We start from the raw sequence: 19,254 nt of genomic DNA, 5'->3' as shown, positions 1-19,254 counted from the left end.
TATGACCAGAGGTTCCCATTATACATCACGAAAAACCCGCTACACCACTTTTCTAAAAGATTCACATTTTCTAAACAACAAAAATGCTAAATGTTTCAAGAGAGCACAAACATAGAGAAAACAACTGAAGAGAGAGAGAAATAAAATCACCCACAAGTCAGCAGAGACATAAACTTTCATCCATGATGTCTCTGTTTGTGGGCGGGACCTGGTTTCATGGTAAACCACCGATCCCAAATGCATGCTGGGTGATCTTGTGAAAACTTTTCAAAGCACAAGCACAACTTTTTACCTGCTGAAAACATGCCTGCACCAGGTTCTCTGGGAAAAGATTTCGGATCAGATCTAGAAAGGCATCCAGACTGCTGACTTCTTGGTTCTTGGAGGCGGAGCCGACCTGACTGGACCTGAGTTTTGGGTTCCCAGGGTGTATTCCGAGCACCAGGATGACACCTAGTACAGCTGCGATTACTGTGGTGGACATGTAGTACACCATTGCTCTGGTGCCCATTCTTCCACTGGAGCGAGCATCCAGACCGGCCAGGCCTGCGAGCCAAGAGAGAGATCCCGTATTAACAAAGATAAATGGTGTCTTTTCTTGTGCTGTAGATACTCTGTTTTCATTTAACAGTCATAAAACACAATGCATGTGTTTGAGGACTGACCTGTGATGAGACTGGAGATGATTAGGGGCAGGATGAGCATCTTCAGCATTCTCATCAGGATGTCTCCCGGAAAGGAAACCAGCATGAGAGTGTTTGTGTCCAGATCAGGAACATAACGCAGCATCATGCCCAGCACTGTGCCCGCTATAACACCTGCGAGAGTGTCGATTACACCGGTTATGTTCAGCCTGCTTATTTAAAGGTGTATAGTTCACAGCATTGAAGGATACTGGGTATTTCTCATGCACCACTGCATAACTGTCCTGTATCTGCAACATCTCAAACTACTGTTGTATAAACAGTGTCACTACATTGGGGCCAAAAAATTTGCTGAGAACTTGTTAGTTTGGTATTTGTCTGCGGTTTGACCGATGATCACAGTTATGAAACCACAGACATGGTTTATCTTGTGTATTTTTAAGAATGTAAGTATAAAGAGAGAGTTGATGAAAGCTAAAGATAAAGGCTGACAAGCAGAGATTAAAGGATTAGTTCACTTCCAGAATAAAAATTTACTGATAATTTACTGACCCCCATGTCATCCAAGATGCTCATGTCTTTCTTTCTGCAGTCGAAAAGAAAGGTTTTTGAGGAAAACAACAAGTTGAAGGTCCACAATTTAGCTTCAAAGGGCTCTACACAATCCCGGATGAGGAATAAGCATTTCATCTAGCAAAACGATTGGTAATTTTCTAAAAAAAAAATTAAATTCTATATGTTTTAACCACAAATGCTCATCTTACACAAGCTCGACTTCATACATTAAGTATTGACACTGGAAAGGTACCGACCCAGTGTTTACAAAGCGAACGTGCAAAGAAAGTCAAACACCCTTTACAAAAAAGGTAAAACAAAGATGTCGGACGATTTTGAATTTGTAGAAGAAATGAGATGTAGTTTTTTGCTCTACCCAACTTTTTTGAACTGAAGTACACAGACGAAGAACTAACCGTGTGTGATCTTTCCAACTTGACTACGTAATGGGTGAAATCACGGACTTGCATCGCAGATCTAGTGCAAGATGAGCATTTGTGGTTGAAAAGTATATAAATGTTTATTTTTTTTTTAGAAAATGACCAATCGGTTTGCTAGATAAGACCGACCCTTATTCCTCGGCTGGGATTGTGTGGAGCCCTTTGAAACTCCAGTGAAACTGCAAGTTGGACCTGAAGTCCAAATTTGGACAATGATGTCCACTATATGGAGAAAAATCATCGAATGTTTTCCTCAAAAACCTTAATTTCTTTTCGACTGATAAAGAAAGACATGAATATCTTGGATGACATGGGGATGAGTAAATTATCAGGACATTTTAATCCTGGACGTGAACTAATCCTTTAAATTGGTTGTATCATACATTTTTGCTTTTTTTGGTCCAATAGTAATATTTTAGTTTTCGTGACCATTACATTTTCCTCTTTCCAGCTGCCGTGCTATTAATAAACACGTCCTTCTGCCTACGAAATTAACTAATCTCTTCCCGTGTATTATCAACAAATTTTAGAGATAAAACGGTCTCACCTATTTTGTCCTTATCACCTCACTGTAACTTGCGAGGCTTTATTAGTTTATAACCACCAAACAATAAAACCATGAACTGGCAAATTTATTTAATCATCTGAACTTCTAAGGAAGGAGACACAGACAGATCAGAAGTTGTATACAAACACTCCCACACATGCATACATGCACGCACGCACACACAGGAGCACACCTAGCACGGTGAGGGCAAGGAGCAGGTTGCGTGAGAACCAGCCACATGGTTGGTTTGTGTCGTCTTTTAATTCTGTATCCACTCCATCGTCCATCTGCAATGCTGCTGCACTTGTCTGGTTGCCCAAATGCTTATTCGTCATTCTATCTGTATAAGTGAAGAGAACAGAAAAAAGTTCAAGGTAAATAAACCGTTATGATTACTTAATCATCCTATCCTTCACTTTATGCTTCCAGTGAACTCAAGGCCGTTCCTCAAGGGGTCATGGGGTCAAGGTTTTGCTTGTTTGCACAGCCTAGTTACATCCTGCTGGCTAGGACCATACACTGTGGTACTTCAACTTTCTTCCACTACAGAAAAGTCTGCACAGTACTGATCATGAGGTGGAGCCACATTATCAAAGTCCCGTCCAAACTTATTAAAAAACACACACAAAATACACACAAAACACAACACAAAAATACATCAGCATGATAAGAGCTACCTAAAATTATGCAAACCATCTTTGGGAAAAATTTACTTGGCGTAATTTGGTTATTTTGTTTGGCTCGTGTACCATTTGTTTACATGGTGAGGGTGGGGTTTTTGACCACCAGAGGGCGAACAAAATGTTTTGACTTCACTTTTCAGGACATGTGTGTCACACATGGTCGATACCAAAATGACTCCATTCTACTGCCAAAAAACATCTTTCTTTTTTATTTGGGGTCGGTAAGATTTTTTTGCAATGTTTTTGAAAGAAGTCTCTTATGCTCATGAAGGCATCATTTATTCAACCAACATTGTGAAAACAACGACCATTTTTTTTTTTTTTTCAAAAATCATGTTTTTTTTTTTATTGTTATCATGTTCTTATTGTATTTTATTGTGTTAGTTATTTTTACTTAATCAAAGTACGTGTGTGTGTGTTCAAAATGTCCCCATAAAGATGGCATTATCCAAAATCCTTTATCCCCATAGAACATAGAAACCCAAAGTATGTGTGTATATGTGTTTTTCGCCAGATTATGAATAGAAAACTTCTTTACGGTGTAGTTATTCTTTACTATGCAAATATATTAATGTCTTTTAAATTACATATCACAAATTACATATAAATTACATAAAATCTATAAAATTGATGGTAAAAAAGAACAGCAGCTGTGGTTGCCAGAATTTTAAAGTAAAAAATACAGTTGCGGTGTTTTAGGTTTTAACTGAAATTTACATTTAAATACCGTAATTTCATTAACTGATATACGGTTAATATACCAATAATACACTGATAACCACCAAAAGCAGGTGGTGATGAGAAAGTCACATGATGAACCAAAGATCATCACAAGCAGCTTTTAAATATTAACATATATAGAAGGTGCACAGTGTCATTCACACAAACAATAAACACCATCATGGTAACAAACATCAAACTGAAGTAATGTAATAAACATTAATTTAACAACATTAGATGCAACATACAACTCTAATGTACAAAACTGGTAATAAAAAAAATCAAATCAAATTTAAATAAAAAATTCAAATAAAAAAAATCAAATTTCAAAAAATGTAACGCAGGGAATTCTGGGAATGTCAATTTACAGCTATTCACTGTAAATTTTACATTCTTATTCACTTCCGAAAATGGTATATTATCGTAAAATTACATGCAATGTCCAATTAACCATATATTTTTCACCGTATATGTGACAATGGACCACAAAACCAGTAATAAGGATACATTTTTAAAACTGAGATTTATACATCATCTAAAAGCTGTATAAATACGTTTTTATGATTTGTTAGATGTATGATTTGTTAGGATACTGTTGAATTCATGGTCATTTTTTACAGTGTTGCCGTTGAAACTAAACATTTTGATTAAATTTTCTAATACAATCAAAGCAAATTCAAATTTTCAACAAATCTTAACAGCTAAGATCTAACTAGTAAAGTTCTTAAACTAGCCAGAACAAGAAAAATCACAAAAAGTGATCTATGTTTTTAGTCAGGCATTGAGGAAAGTGATCATCTTGAAATCATCTTGCGTAGCGCAGATGGAAGCTGAGTAATAGACACTAAGATAAATGGGAATGCTATTGGAGTGCTTTCTCCAGGTCTAACAAAGTGCCTTGGTCATGTCCTGTTTCTAAAAAAATGCTCTGAACAAATACTACTGCAGTGACGAAGTGCAAGCTCTCTTTCTATCTTGCTAATGAGCAGTGGCTAAGCAAAACAATTCACCAGAATGACAACAAACTTAGCGTGTGTATAAAACTCATATTAGTAATAGAAAAACACAAAGACCACAGTGATAGATGAAGTACCCGTGACATCTACGACTGATGAATTGTAGTTGTAGATGAGATTAACACCCTCATGAGTACGGTCACAAATGTTTCACCTCAGCAACACAGGAGTGCGATGATAGGTTCGTGAAATTGCATCTGAAAGTCTAGAACCACCCTCTGCTGTGTTTACGTGAGCATGCCGACACATAACACACCACATTACCATAATTGGTCATCAATATTTTCATCTGTCGCCGTCTATGCGCATGACACCAGAGGCCAAAGTATCGCTTGCCTCATTTGATTGCACTCCTCTTCTTAATCATTAAATGGTTTATTTATGACTAATTATGACTAAGACTTTGTACTAACAATCTAAAACGCATAAATAAACAGTTTGTTAGAAACTTCCGAAGCACAATCTGCATCAAGCAGTTGGCAATTCTGTGATCCGTATGATGGTCTGAAACAGTCAAGCAAGAGATTTACTCATTCACCTCCTCACATCACGTGCATCTTACAGCTGTTTCTCCTATAACGCTCCGCCTCTTATATAAAGACAAATCAAACGATGCTGAAATGGAGGCCTGGTTAAGTTTGGAAGTCACTGAGATCACTGATCGCAAAGGAACAAAACCACAAAGCCTTGCAGGAAAGCATTATAACTCCCGTCCAATCTTTTAATCTTCTAAACTGCTACTTTTCACGTGTTCTCTTACACGCACACACTGACACACCCACATATACGCTGTCAAACCTCCATATGGGAGTAATACACAGCTCCTGCTCCTTTACAATACCGTATGACTGCCAAGTGGGACCAATAAACATTTCATCAGCCTCGGCCCATTATAAACATCTGCTTAAAGCTGGACACTGATTGAGGAAAGAGAAACTGATGCTTGAGTAATGAGACATATAGAATAAACACACGTGTTAGGAGGGAAACAAGAGCTGAGTGACATTTATAGCTGCGAACAAACCTTTGTGAATTGCATCATCATGAAGAATAATTCTTTTATCCTAAAATAGCTAGACGAGATAGATGCTAATACTCACCTGAGTTTGCCGTCTTGGCCTTTTTGCCCTTTCTCTTCTTACCTGTTTGGTACTGACTCTTTGACCTGCATTTCTCTTTCTTTCTGTGGATGTTCCCTGTCCTGTTCATCTGTTTGTTCTTCATCTCAGATTTAAACTAAAACAACAGTTGCTGCTCAGACATAAAGACGGATTGGCAGCACTGCTGAAATGTTTTTTTTTTTGGAGGGGGAGGGAGGGAAGTCATTTGCCAAGTTTCAATTGCACAAACATAATCCTCTGTGAAGCCTCATGGGTGAAGGGAGAGCGAGAGTGAGAAAGAGAAGCTTATGACCAGTGATTCTGCATCCCTTTTTACAATACCTCACAATTTTCCCTGAAGTCGTGAGCTTAAACCTGTTTTCACGAAGGTCTCCGCATTCAAACACAGGCAGAAACATGCCAGAACTGCGCCTATAAAAATGAAGCACTACTGCATTCTGCTAATCCCTTTTTTGGAGTGCTGCTTTTGTTTTTCAGAGAGGAGGTAACAGGTTGTAACCGAAATAAGTCATTTTCAGGCACACGGCTGGTGGGAGGTCAGGGTGTTAAAGAAAGGTCAGGGTGTTAAAAGGCAAGTCAAAACTGTGCAACAACAGTCAACAAGACATAAAAAAAATCAGTTCATGAAAAAATTAGATAATAAAGAGCAATTATTCATTCTCACAATTTTGTGCTCTTAAGCCATGATACAGGTCTCTAAGATCAGCCAGTGTCACAATGCATCCCTCCCCCGATAAAGTATGTGACCTTTTTCTTTTCCACCAATCCAGACTGATTTATGAATAAGAACATTAGGAGGATTGGCCACCTATAATGTAAGAGCTTTGGCTGTCAGTCAGAAGATGATATTAAAGTGGTAGTTCATAATATCCTAAAATATCTTCTTTCATGTTCCAGTCATACAGGTTTGGAGCACTGTACAGAAACAGAAAAGCTACTAGTGGTTGTCTGATGAGTTTTTGCGGTTTGCATTTTGCATTTGCGGTACTGCAATAATCGGTAAGATATTGTACCATTATTTGAGCCCAGTGCTGCATTAAAGGAAAACAAAAATTTACAGATAATACACTCAGCCCATTGTCATCCATGATGTTCATGTCTTTCTTTCTACAGTCGCAAAGAAAATACGTTTTTTGAGGAACACATTTTAGGAATTTTTTCCATATAGAGGACTTCTATAGTGTCTGTGAGTTTGAACGTCCAAAATGCAGTTTAAATGCAGCTTCAGGGAGCTCTAAATGATCCCAGCTGAGGAATAAGGATATTATCTAGCGAAACGATCAGTCATTTTCTAAAAAAAAATTACAATTTATATACTTTTTAACCACAAATGCTCATCTTGTCTAGCTCTGACAACTTTTCTCCAACTTTAAAATTGTCCTACATCACTGTTTTACTTTTTTTTTTGTGAAGGGTGTTTGATTTTCTTTGCATGTTCACTTTGTAAACACTGGGTCGGTACTTCGGAAGCGATGTAGGATGATTTTAAAGTTGGAGGAAAAAATGAGATGGTAGTTTTTCGACATACCTTAACTGTACTGACCCGGATTACACAGAGTGCACATGCGAATGGCAGAGCTAGACAAGACGAGCATTTGAGGTTAAAAAGTATATAATTAAATTTTTTTTAGAAAATGACTGATCGTTTTGCTAGATAAGATCCTTCTTCCTCTTCTGGGATCGTTTATAGTCTTTTGAAGCTGCATTTAAACCTTTTTATGACGTTCAAACTCGCAGGTACAAGAAGTCCACTATATGGAGAAAATTCCTGAAATGTTTTCCTCAAAAAACTTAATTTCTTTACAACTGAGGAAAGAAAGACATGAACATCTTGGATGACAACGGGGTGAGTACATTATCTGTAAATTTTTGTTCTGGAAGTGAACTACTCCTTTAAGTGTTGTTGACACAGTACGTGAGATTGAACACAAGGGAATCTCATGACGTGTTTGACAGCAGCATTTTGACAAGCCTGGACATGCCACGTCCTGTTTCTAGCTGGTGGCGCTATGACTATAAGTGAATATGGGCATGGGCATGTGTCCAGGACAGGACTCTTATCAAATGTGAATTTTGGTGCAGATCGGACATTGTATGCCTGAATTATAACTTCCTTTTTCATGGCAAAACATCGAAATTTGTCAGGCCGCCAACAACACGCCCTTCAACGAAAACTCTAGATCTTCGCAATTTAATGTCACAAAGGGCTTTAGTTTACACTGACCAAATTTGTTGTTGATCTGTTTAAATCTCTAGGAGGAGTTTGTTTAAATACCACGCCTGAAATGACAAAAACGGCATAAAACTTGAAAAAAAAAAAAAATTAAAAACAACAGACTTCCTACCAGGGTACTTTTTGTAGCTATTTGTGTGCTACAAGTGTCTACCAAATTTCATACATGTATTTGAAACATAGCTCAAGGGGCATCTCATTGACATTTTATAGGTGGCACAATCGAGCCATTTTGCTACACCCACTTCTGAAACCCATATCAGATTTTCACCACTTTTGGCGTGTGTGAAAAGTTTCATGAGTTTGCGAGCATGTTTAGGCCCTCAAAAATGCAATTCATTTTGGAGAAGAGGAAAAAGAATCTGTGCAATTCCAACAGGGTCCTCATACCACAGGTGTTCAGGCCCTAATTATGTGTACAAATATTTAGTTCTGTCATCCTGGTATCGCGGACTCGCTCTCTCGTTTCATACAAACGCAGCTGCTGCCATTTTGCGACGAGTGTTTTGTACACTGTAATGGATTATAAGATAACTAACAAACTGGTAAGATTTTGAAACATTTTTGTCTTGAATCAATATCTTTTATCGCCCTAATTATTTACGTGGTGAAATGTTGTGTAATAAGTGGGATGACAGCAGCGTATCCCTTAAATTTCCATCTAGTTTGAAATTTCCGCTTGCTAGCAACTGCTTTCTTCACAGGAGCTTTGAGTTCAGATATTTTAAACTCAGATCAATGTTTTGTGTCCAATTAATTACTTTTGTAGCAAGCAGCCGTGTAATAAGCAGGATCATGTACATCCAGCTGGTTGTTATTGCAAAATAATGCCCTTCAGTCTTATACAACAGTCCTCTGATAAGCCTGTCGGGCTTTATTCTGCCATAACAACCAGCTTGATATAAATTAATTCTTACATAATGCACAACTAGGCGTGCATTATCCCGTTTATACCATGGTCATTTGCAAGCATTAGCCCCTTTCACACTAACAGTCTTTACTGCTAAATTACCGGTAAATTACCTTTTCAAAAATACCGCTAAATTTGTTCTGGCAATTTACCAGTAAACGAAGTTGTAAAATTGCCAGGCAGTAAATTAATGTATCTAAGCCAAGTCGCAGGGCAGTGCTGACAACAAGTTTCTGTGCTCCTGACTGTGTGCATCTCTCTCTCTCTCTTTCTCTGTGCGTGTGTTTGTGTGCGTCACTGAAAGCAGCACATTAATATAGAACGGTGATCAAACTGACTTGGAACTACACTACCGTTCAAAAGTTTGGGGTCAGTAAGACTTGTAATAGTCTTTAAAGAAGTCTCTTATGCTCATCAAGGCTGCATTTATTTGATTAAAAATATAGAAAAAAACAGTAATATTGCAAAATGTTTTTACAATATAAAATAATGTTTTTTATTTTAACATACTTTAAAATAGAATTTATTCCTGTGATGAAAAGCTGAATTTTTATCAGCTGTTACTCCAGTCTTAAGTGTCACATGATCCTTCAGAAATCATTCTAATATGCGGATTTATTATTAGAATGATCAATGTTGGATAATATCAACAGTTGTGCTGTATTTTTTGGAACCTGTGATTTTTTTTTTTCAGGATTCTTTCATGAATAACAAGTTTAAAAACTACAGTGTTTATTCAAAATATAAATATTTTATAACAATGTAAATTATTTATTATTAACTTTTAATTATTAACTTAATACATCCTTGGTGAATAAAAGTATTAATTTCTTAAAAAAAAAAGAAACAATAAAAATGTACTGACCCCAAACTTTTGAACGGTAGTGTACCTGTGCTGTAAGGAAGGAAAAATTGACGACATACATATATTGCAAAGCATTCGTCTAGTTTTTGTCCTTAAAACGTTATCGTGAGTAGGATTCATTTCTTTCGCAGCTCATCCAGTGCCTCCGTTGCTAATTCCAAAACGTCATTTTAGACCTAGTAATGACGCTTGAGCCGTTGATAGCAGACTAATGCAGTTAATGAAGTTCAGACAGTAAGCTTGTGAATTATCTCACCGAGTCTGTCTGTACGTCTCTAAGAAGTGATCGGCAGCAGCATCTCTACTAATGGTGAAACTTTAAGTTAAGTTTCTCCAGGAACAGTGCTGTTGTTACCTCGCTTGTGAGAAATGTCATGTAGTTTTTAAGTTAAATTTAATGTGTCTGGCTTCCAGCTATTTTTTGCTATGCAAAATGGCTGATTTTGCAGCTAGATATTGCAAACTGGCATGTCTTACCATATTCTTTTAACGTATTATCTTAATTATGAACACAATGGTTTGTAGTGCAAACAGTTTAACCGTTTACTGCACTTTGTCATTCTTCTCGTTATTTTCCTATGGCGGATAATGAACCAGAAGTCTCATACATTCACAGAAAACGTTGAACTTCTGTGTTGAGAAATAAGGTGGTTAAATAAGGAATAATGCATTCCAAAATCATTGCAAATTAAACCCAACAAGGTAATCAGGGCCCTGGCACGGAGTGCATATTCCTCACCAAATAAAAAAATATAGACATCAATTTTAATTGAATTTGAAATTATTTAATACTTTTACTTGTATTATACACCAAAACAATATATATCGGCCTAGTTTAAAGCAATACAAATACCAAAGTTCTCTAACGTCTTGCTACTATCGATTAGACACAAGATGGCGCTATTTTTGTTTGTACAAATACAGAAATAGAGTCCACAGTGCAATAGTAATTAGGCAGACACAAGAGTAATGCCGGAGCAGTCTGATATGGTGTGTTGCCATGGTGACCACTGAATTCCACAACTGAGTACCTTTTGTGTTGGGTAGAGTTCGGTGGATTTAAGAGGGGTCTGAGTAACGCTGTTATTGCAGACAGGATATATATATGTGACCCTGGACCACAAAACCAGTCGTAAGCACCTTTTTGCACCCTCAGATTCCAAATTTTCAAATAGCTGTATCTCGGCCAAATAACGTACATCAAGCCTATTTATTCAGCTTTCAGATGACTAATAAAGCTTTGGGGGGTGAACACTATCAATGAATCAAATGATAAATGATCGCACAAACAAAATAAAATTAAATCTTAACTTGCTGGTTCTTGCCATATCTTGAGGCAAGGACTATGTACTCTACTTAGACACTATTTATTTCCTCCACTTACTGGCACTTAATGAACATTATCTGAGATCATTCCTCATCAAGCAACCAAACAAATGCCTAAAGCTTAGCCTAGCGAATATCAAACAGGACAGGTTCGATTTACATTGGCAAGCTCTTTATGACAGAACAGGATGCTCAGGAATGGAATGGATGAAACGATTAGCCACAGGCAAAACTTCAGCTTACCAAACACACATAATCCTTTTGTAGATCACACAGTGTGGAAATTAAAGATTCTGGGGGTGTTAATCAGTGCGACACAAGATGTTAGATAGAGAGATAGCACTTTTACTTGACACTGCGGTTTTTACCAAAATGCCTGGAAGACAGAAAGGCCTGGGGGAACCTCTTTAGAAAGCCAGCCAAGAATTACAATAAACATTAAAACATGAGAAAAAGATTAGTCTAATTGAGCTAAACCTTGACCAAGCCTGGTTTAACATGGTTTAGCTAGTCACCCAATCTTGACCAGCTGACAAGCGTCTAAAACCCCTGTTAAAACCATCAAAACAAACCACACAGGGACACCTGCTACCACATAGCTGTCTTTTTTTTCAGCAGGTAGGAGAAGGAGATAAGAATGCTTTTCTTGTGGTTTGGCTGCCCTTATTTGCAGGAGCTTCAGTGATGGTATCGAAGATAGCAATGTTAAAAAGTAAAAGTTATGTAACAAGTTTCAACAACCACATTTCTGTCACACTGCAGATAACCTTGTCTAATTAGTGGCTTAAACTAAACAGGAAAACTACTGAAGAACAAGAACTTAAAGCTATGGATTTTTGTTTTTAGAATACATTCTGTTTTCTGTTTGCTTGGTTTATTCTAGCGTATTTTTATATGCATATATATATATATATATATATATATATATATATATATATATATCTCACTTATTCCTTGTGTTTGTTTTCTAGATTAAATGCCTGGAGTAAAATCACATCTGGATTCAGCCTAGCTGGGTAATTATGCTTTTTGGGAGGATGAGGGAGAGTCATCGTACCTTGACTGCCAAAATCACCATTGATGACAAGGTGTGTTCGGATGTCTGAATGTGTGGTCAGTTTGTGTGTGTGTGTGTGTACATGTGTGTCTGAGGATTATTTTCTGAGGTTGATTGTTTGGTGTGGGCTTTGCAAAGGGATAGAGATATAATCCCATAACTCCCTGCTTCAGTGAGAAAATGGAAGCAACACAGTGACAGACTGGACACCACCATTATCTTTCAGCCTCACACTATTCAAACCAAACCCATCCATATATAATCTCATTATATATGGATGGGTCACATACATTTCAGATTAATATTTAAGCCACTTAGATTTTAAACTATATATTTATATACTATATATTTGTTGTAGGAACAATCTCACATATATGAGTTTCTTAAGATCATACTATCCCATATTCCAACCATCCATTGCAATAAATAATTTCATTAATCAATATTTTTAACTTGCTTTTAAATATCTACATTAAATTTACATTTAAGTTTGTGAAAGATGTTTATATCCAAAACAACTTCTTACAAATATTGCATTCATGGTATATGTTTTTTGAGTTCATGCACTCCCTGGGAATCAAACCAATAGTGTTGTCAGTGACATTTGCTACTGTTTAAGTTACAGAAATACTAAACAAAAAGTTGAATACAATATATATATATATATATATATATATATATATATATATATATATATAATTTATTTTTAAAAATCTGAATTATATCTTAAATATATGCTGAAATGCATTCTACTTTTTACTCTATTGACATTTTTTAAAGCATAAACCGATAATAATAATAAACTTAATTAAAAAAAAAAAAAAAAACCTCATAAAATACTATGTCATTTCTATTCTCAAGTAAGAAACATTATTTTAAGGAAGTTTAGGTATTTTAACTGCACAAAGAGAGAATTATTTTTTATTGCAGTCTAGAAAAAGAGTGAGCGTATCTCAGCTTCACACACACTTCTTATTTTAAAGTCATGCATCTCATCCTTTTGCCAGCATGTGTCAAAATATGTTTAGAAACAGTTTCAGACTGATGTCAAGCTATGAGATGTATATATACTGTAAAGCAAAAATGTTTTTACTTATTTTGCCTGTGGTTCATTTTGAAAGGGTGATCAAGCACATCTGCAGGTAGATGTGTTTAAGTCCATCTGGGGGCTTATTCCTTTGCATGTGCAGACGTGTATGGGTCATCTTGCTTAACCACATACACACACACACACTTGCACACACCCTCCCCCTTACCCCTCTATCTCTGACTATAATCTGAGTGTATTAATCTGTTGTTTGAACTCCTTAAGCACAGACTGTCTATCACATCTGCTCGCCTCACCCTGCTAAAGCTTTACTATTTATAAATCCCCAATTCCCCCTTCTCTGTTTCTCTACTGCAAGTTTTTCCCTAACTGAGCCCCACAGGAACCCTCATTTTACCTTCCTAAATCCCTGTCAATCTGTCCTTAAGCTCCATGTCTGCAGAATCAACTCTTTCGTTACTCCATTTCTGAAGCCACCCTGGTCTCTACTCATTGTGACACTGATATATGTCTCAATCTAGCGATCTATCTACGGCTAGTTGACTCCTCTTTCAGCTGTGGCTCTAATGAAGCATGCCTTATTCATAATCTGCACTCTTAAAACCATCCATCATCTCCCTGACACTACCACTCCGCTCAAAGAATGCCCAGTCAGGGCTATTTGTTAACTGACATGTGCTAAGTTTGCAGCAACGACACGTGCAATAAAAACACTAAGAGGAATTTAAAAGCAAAAAGGAAAAGCGTGCACGCTTCAACAATCATGGACGGCTGATGATAATCATGTGCAAGAACTCATGAACTTCACGTCCACTATACAGTGTTTTAGCATGACATAATATAACAAGCCTAATTAAATGAAGCGTGAACAAATATATAGATGAAGTTCTATGGCATATTGAGAAGGTAAGGTACAAGTTTAAACAGAAACAAGAAGAGTAATGTGCATTAGTTCGTAGTCTTACCTGTGCTGTTGTGCCGTCTCCCATCCAACAAGATTTAGGCATTAGGAAAGAGACATGTGAAAAGAATTGACAGAGGGTGAGAAAGAGAGAGATGAAGTGAGAGAGAAAGAGAGAGCGAGAAAGAGACGAGGCAAAGTCACAGTCTTTGCGTCATCTGAGAAAATTCTCAGATTAATAAAAACGGTTTGATTCCCTGAGCCGGGCTTGCTCGCTCAGCCTCTCTCTCTTTTGCTCTCTCTTCTTTGCTCTCTCTCCCTCTTTTTCTCATTTTCACTCTGACATATTCACACTCTCCCAATCAAATCTATTTAATTAATCCTCCAGTATCCTGTTACTTTGTCAGCTCTGTCTGCTTTTATAAACTAATACATAATCAATCTGTCTAATTCATTGAATTATGACCAGATGGAGAAGCAAGCAGGCAGGCAGAACGAAAGACAGATAGAACAACAGATAGATAGAAAGACAGAAAGACAGACACATAGACAGATAAAATAGATAGAATGATAGATAGATAGATAGATACAGATAGATAGAACGATAGAACGACAGATAGAACGATAGAACGATAGATAGATAGATAGATAGATAGATAGATAGATAGACAGATAGACAGACAAACAGACAGACAGATGATAGATAGATAGATAGATAGAATGATAGATAGATAGATAGAACAATAGATAGAACGACAGATAAAACGATAGACAGAAAGATAGAAAGATAGATAAATAGACAAACAGACAGATGATAGATAAATAGATAGATAGAATGACAGACAGAATGATAGAACGATAGATAGAAAGATAGATAGACAGACAAACAGACAGATAGATAGATAGATAGATAGATAGAACGATAGAAAGATAGACAGACAGACAGATAGATAGATAGATAGATAGATAGATAGACAGATAAAACAATAGACAGAAAGATAGAAAGATAAATAGACAGACAAACAGACAGATAGACAGACAGACAGACAGACAGACAGACAGACAGACAGATAGATAGATAGATAGATGGATAGACAGATGGATAGATAGAACGACAGAACGATAGAACAATAGATAGAACGACAGATAAAACGATAGACAAAGATAGAAAGATAGACAGACAGACAGATATACAGATAGATAGATAGATAGACATATAGATAGATAGACAGACAGACACACAGACAGAACGACAGAACAATAGATAGAACGACAGTTAAAACGATAGACAAAGATAGAAAGATAGAAAGATAGACAGACAGACAGACAGATATACAGATAGACATATAGATAGATAGATAGACAGACAGACACACAGACAGAACGACAGAACAATAGATAGAACGACAGTTAAAACGATAGACAAAGATAGAAAGATAGACAGATAGACAGACAGACAGATATACAGATAGATAGATAGACATATAGATAGATAGACAGACAGACACACAGACAGAATGACAGAACAATAGATAGAACGACAGTTAAAACGATAGACAGAAAGATAGACAGATAGATAGACAGATAGACAGAACGAAAGATAAAACAATAGACAGAAAGATAGAAAGAAATAGACAGACAAACAGAAAGATAGACAGACAGATAGATAGATAGATATATAGATAGATAGATAGATAGATAGAACGATAGAACGATAGAACGATAGAACAATAGATAGAACGACAGATAAAACGATAGACAAAGATAGAAAGATAGACAGATAGACAGACAGACAGATATACAGATAGATAGATAGATAGACATATAGATAGATAGACAGACAGACACACAGACAGAACGACAGAACAATAGATAGAACGACAGTTAAAACGATAGACAAAGATAGAAAGATAGACAGATAGACAGACAGACAGATATACAGATAGATAGATAGACATATAGATAGATAGACAGACAGACACACAGACAGAACAATAGATAGAACGACAGTTAAAACGATAGACAGAAAGATAGACAGATAGATAGACAGATAGACAGAACGAAAGATAAAACAATAGACAGAAAGATAGAAAGAAATAGACAGACAAACAGAAAGATAGACAGACAGATAGATAGATATATAGATAGATAGATAGATAGAACGATAGAACGATAGAACAATAGATAGAACGACAGATAAAACGATAGACAAAGATAGAAAGATAGACAGATAGACAGACAGACAGATATACAGATAGATAGATAGATAGACATATAGATAGATAGACAGACAGACACACAGACAGAACGACAGAACAATAGATAGAACGACAGTTAAAACGATAGACAACGATAGACAAAGATAGAAAGATAGATGGATAGATAGATAGACAGAACGATAGATAGATAGATAGATAGATAGAACGATAGAACGATACATAGAATGATAGAACAATAGATAGAATGATAGAATGACAGATAGATGATTGATAGATAGACAGAACGATAGAATGATAGAATGATAGAACGATAGATGATAGAACAATATAACGATAGAACAATAGATAGATAGACAGAACGATAGAATGATAGAGGATTGATAGATAGATACACAGAACGATAGATAGAATGATAGAACGATAGATAGATGATAGATAGAACAATATAATGATAGAACAATAGATAGATAGAACGATAGAATGATAGATAGATGATTGATAGATAGATAGACAGAACGATAGATAGAATGATAGAACGATAGATAGATAGATGATAGATAGAACAATATAACGATAGAACAATAGATAGATAGACAGAACGATAGAATGATAGAGGATTGATAGATAGATAGATAGACAGAACGATAGATAGAATGATAGAACAATAGATAGATAGACGATAGATAGAACAATATAACGATAGAACAATAGATAGATAGACAGAACGATAGAATGATAGATAGATGATTGATAGATAGATAGATAGACAGAACGATAGATAGAATGATAGAATGATTGATAGATAGATAGATAGATAGACAGAACGATATAGATAGATGATAGATAGAACAATATAATGATAGAACAATAGATAGCTAGATAGATAGATAGACAGAACGATAGAATGATAGATAAATAGAACAATAGATAGATAGATAGATAGACACAGACAGACCTAATTGGGATTAAAAAGAAAAGAAAAGAAAAGAAAAGAAAAGAAAAAAGAACCACTGCTATACTACATGAATGGCATCAGAATTTGTAGGACATGTAAATGAAGAGAAAAATGGAAAAAGAAATGTGGCATGCTGAATGATTTAAGATGTAGGGCAAGTTTCATCTTAATGTGTCCCACGTCTACCCACTGGATGGCGATGTGGCTCTGTTTCCCCATATATATGATACTGAGGGAGGCGGGGCTTAGGACAGGTATTTGCATATGTGAATTCATATCAAATGCCTCACAACTTAGTCATAGGACAGAGAAAGATCGAGTAACTGTCATCCCCTGTCACCTGAAATCTCCACTTTTATGGCTGTGTTTGGCTGCTGAGAACATCATAAAAAATGTGTGGTGATTGATGCATCACTCAGATTCACAACAATGGAATGATAATACTACACACAGCCTCATTAGATCTCTTAGATGTAATGGTTTAAACACGTTCAAGTTCACTGCTGAGAACTCAAAGTGCTCTGCTAAATCATTACTTACTGACTACATACTCTGCCCTAAGGCTTTAATCAGTAGCAAACCAGCTCTTTTAGGCTCCAACCACTCACTTCAATTTATTTGATGTGGAAAGAAATAAAAATCACAGGGACTCTGTGTGCCAAACTGTATCAAAACAAACACTGCCGCAGGTTGATTAAGATTTTCCCCATATAACATTTGTACCGAATCTGGTAACATACTGAGTAAAACACATCAATTACTCAATATGATACAATTTTTTTGCAGCTAATGTCTTCTGGGTGACATTTTTCTACTTTCATGACACATATTATTAGATCTGTCCTGTCCCTTCTGAATGCAGGGGAAAACGAATACTGAATATGTTAAATGACCCATCACAGTGTCAGCTGGTTTTGTGTGTCCAAAGAGTAAGATAATGTAATAATACTAACATGATAGTGTTTCTCAGCCTCAATGCACCTCTTTTAAACACCTGGCTTTTAAAGGGGGAGTTAACCCAAAATGTTGTCATAATTTATTCACATCCCAGCTAACAATTTCTCTCAAAGTTCACAGAGTTCTTCTATTAACATAAATATAATTTATTCTCAAAGTTATCTTGTCTTTAATAATATTTTCAAAAATGTTATTTATACACTGTTTTTTCATGAAATGTTTTAGTTGGATATTCATTTGTTACTATTTGTTTCAGAATGTTTAGGGAATATTCAAAAAATAAACATTCCCATAATGTTTGCAAAATGCTAAAAATGGAATCTTCCCCACAGAGAAATATGTGCATAACCAAGGAGAATTTTTTTATAAACATTTAAAAAAAACAGAGAACATCCAAAAACAAACATTCAGAACATTCACAAAGACATGATGGAATATTAGCAAAATGTTCTTAGAATATATTTTTGTTATGTTGTTCCAAACCTGTATGACAATCTTAATAATAATTGTTTTTGTCCATACAATGAAAGTTAATGGGGTCCAAAACAACACTGGACCCATACTGACTTTCAGTGCATGAACATTTTCTACCTGATCTCATGGCAATTTGTACATATTTTATGAGGTGGCTAATTCCAGGGTTCGTACAGATACTGGAATTTTCAAGCACTACTTTTTTGATTTTCAAGAACTTCAATCAGGAGATCTCACTTATCGAATGATGCCTTTCATTTCAAATTCTTAAAAAAAAATAGAAATAGATAAAAATACTGTATAGCCTACTAATAAAAAAAGGCAAAAATAAAGTGAAGCACATTACTACTAAAGTATTAGAAAGTATTTTAGTATAGTAAAACCACAATTAATTTTCTTAAGGGATTAGTATTTTTGCATATTTTTTTTATTTTTTGTGTTTTATAACTGTACTGCATTAATGGTTTACTGTTTAAGAAAAAAAGATTTGCAAAATGCTGATCTGAATCAAATGTTTCACTCTCCGAAGTTCAGATCTAAATCAAATGATTGGCAATTTAGATCGGGACTTCGAATCGCGTAT

The 19,254-nt window shown here is 35.9% G+C and overlaps 1 protein-coding gene across 3 annotated transcripts in view; it reads right to left on the bottom strand.

Moving 5' to 3' along the window:
- The window catches only part of slc1a9 (solute carrier family 1 member 9), a 45,268-nt gene that overhangs the window by 16,877 nt on the left and 9,137 nt on the right, over positions 1-19,254 (bottom strand). Inside the window, exons 1-4 of one of the 3 annotated variants that reach the window (XM_051106245.1) lie at positions 14,131-14,302; positions 2,380-2,526; positions 666-818; positions 293-546 (exon numbers count right to left, since the gene is read on the bottom strand). In XM_051106245.1, coding sequence (XP_050962202.1) covers positions 293-546; positions 666-818; positions 2,380-2,521 — 549 coding nt within the window. In that variant the 5' untranslated portion in view covers positions 2,522-2,526; positions 14,131-14,302. Of the gene's footprint in view, positions 1-292; positions 547-665; positions 819-2,379; positions 2,527-5,705; positions 5,930-14,130; positions 14,303-19,254 lie in introns of those variants that run through there. The other 2 variants (XM_051106243.1, XM_051106244.1) reach the window with 2 other exon arrangements.

Source organism: Labeo rohita, chromosome 3 (assembly GCF_022985175.1).
Source record: "Labeo rohita strain BAU-BD-2019 chromosome 3, IGBB_LRoh.1.0, whole genome shotgun sequence".
Lineage (NCBI taxonomy): Eukaryota > Metazoa > Chordata > Actinopteri > Cypriniformes > Cyprinidae > Labeo > Labeo rohita.
The sequence above is the reverse complement of the archived record's forward strand: the minus strand, read 5'-3'. Positions and strand labels throughout refer to the sequence as shown.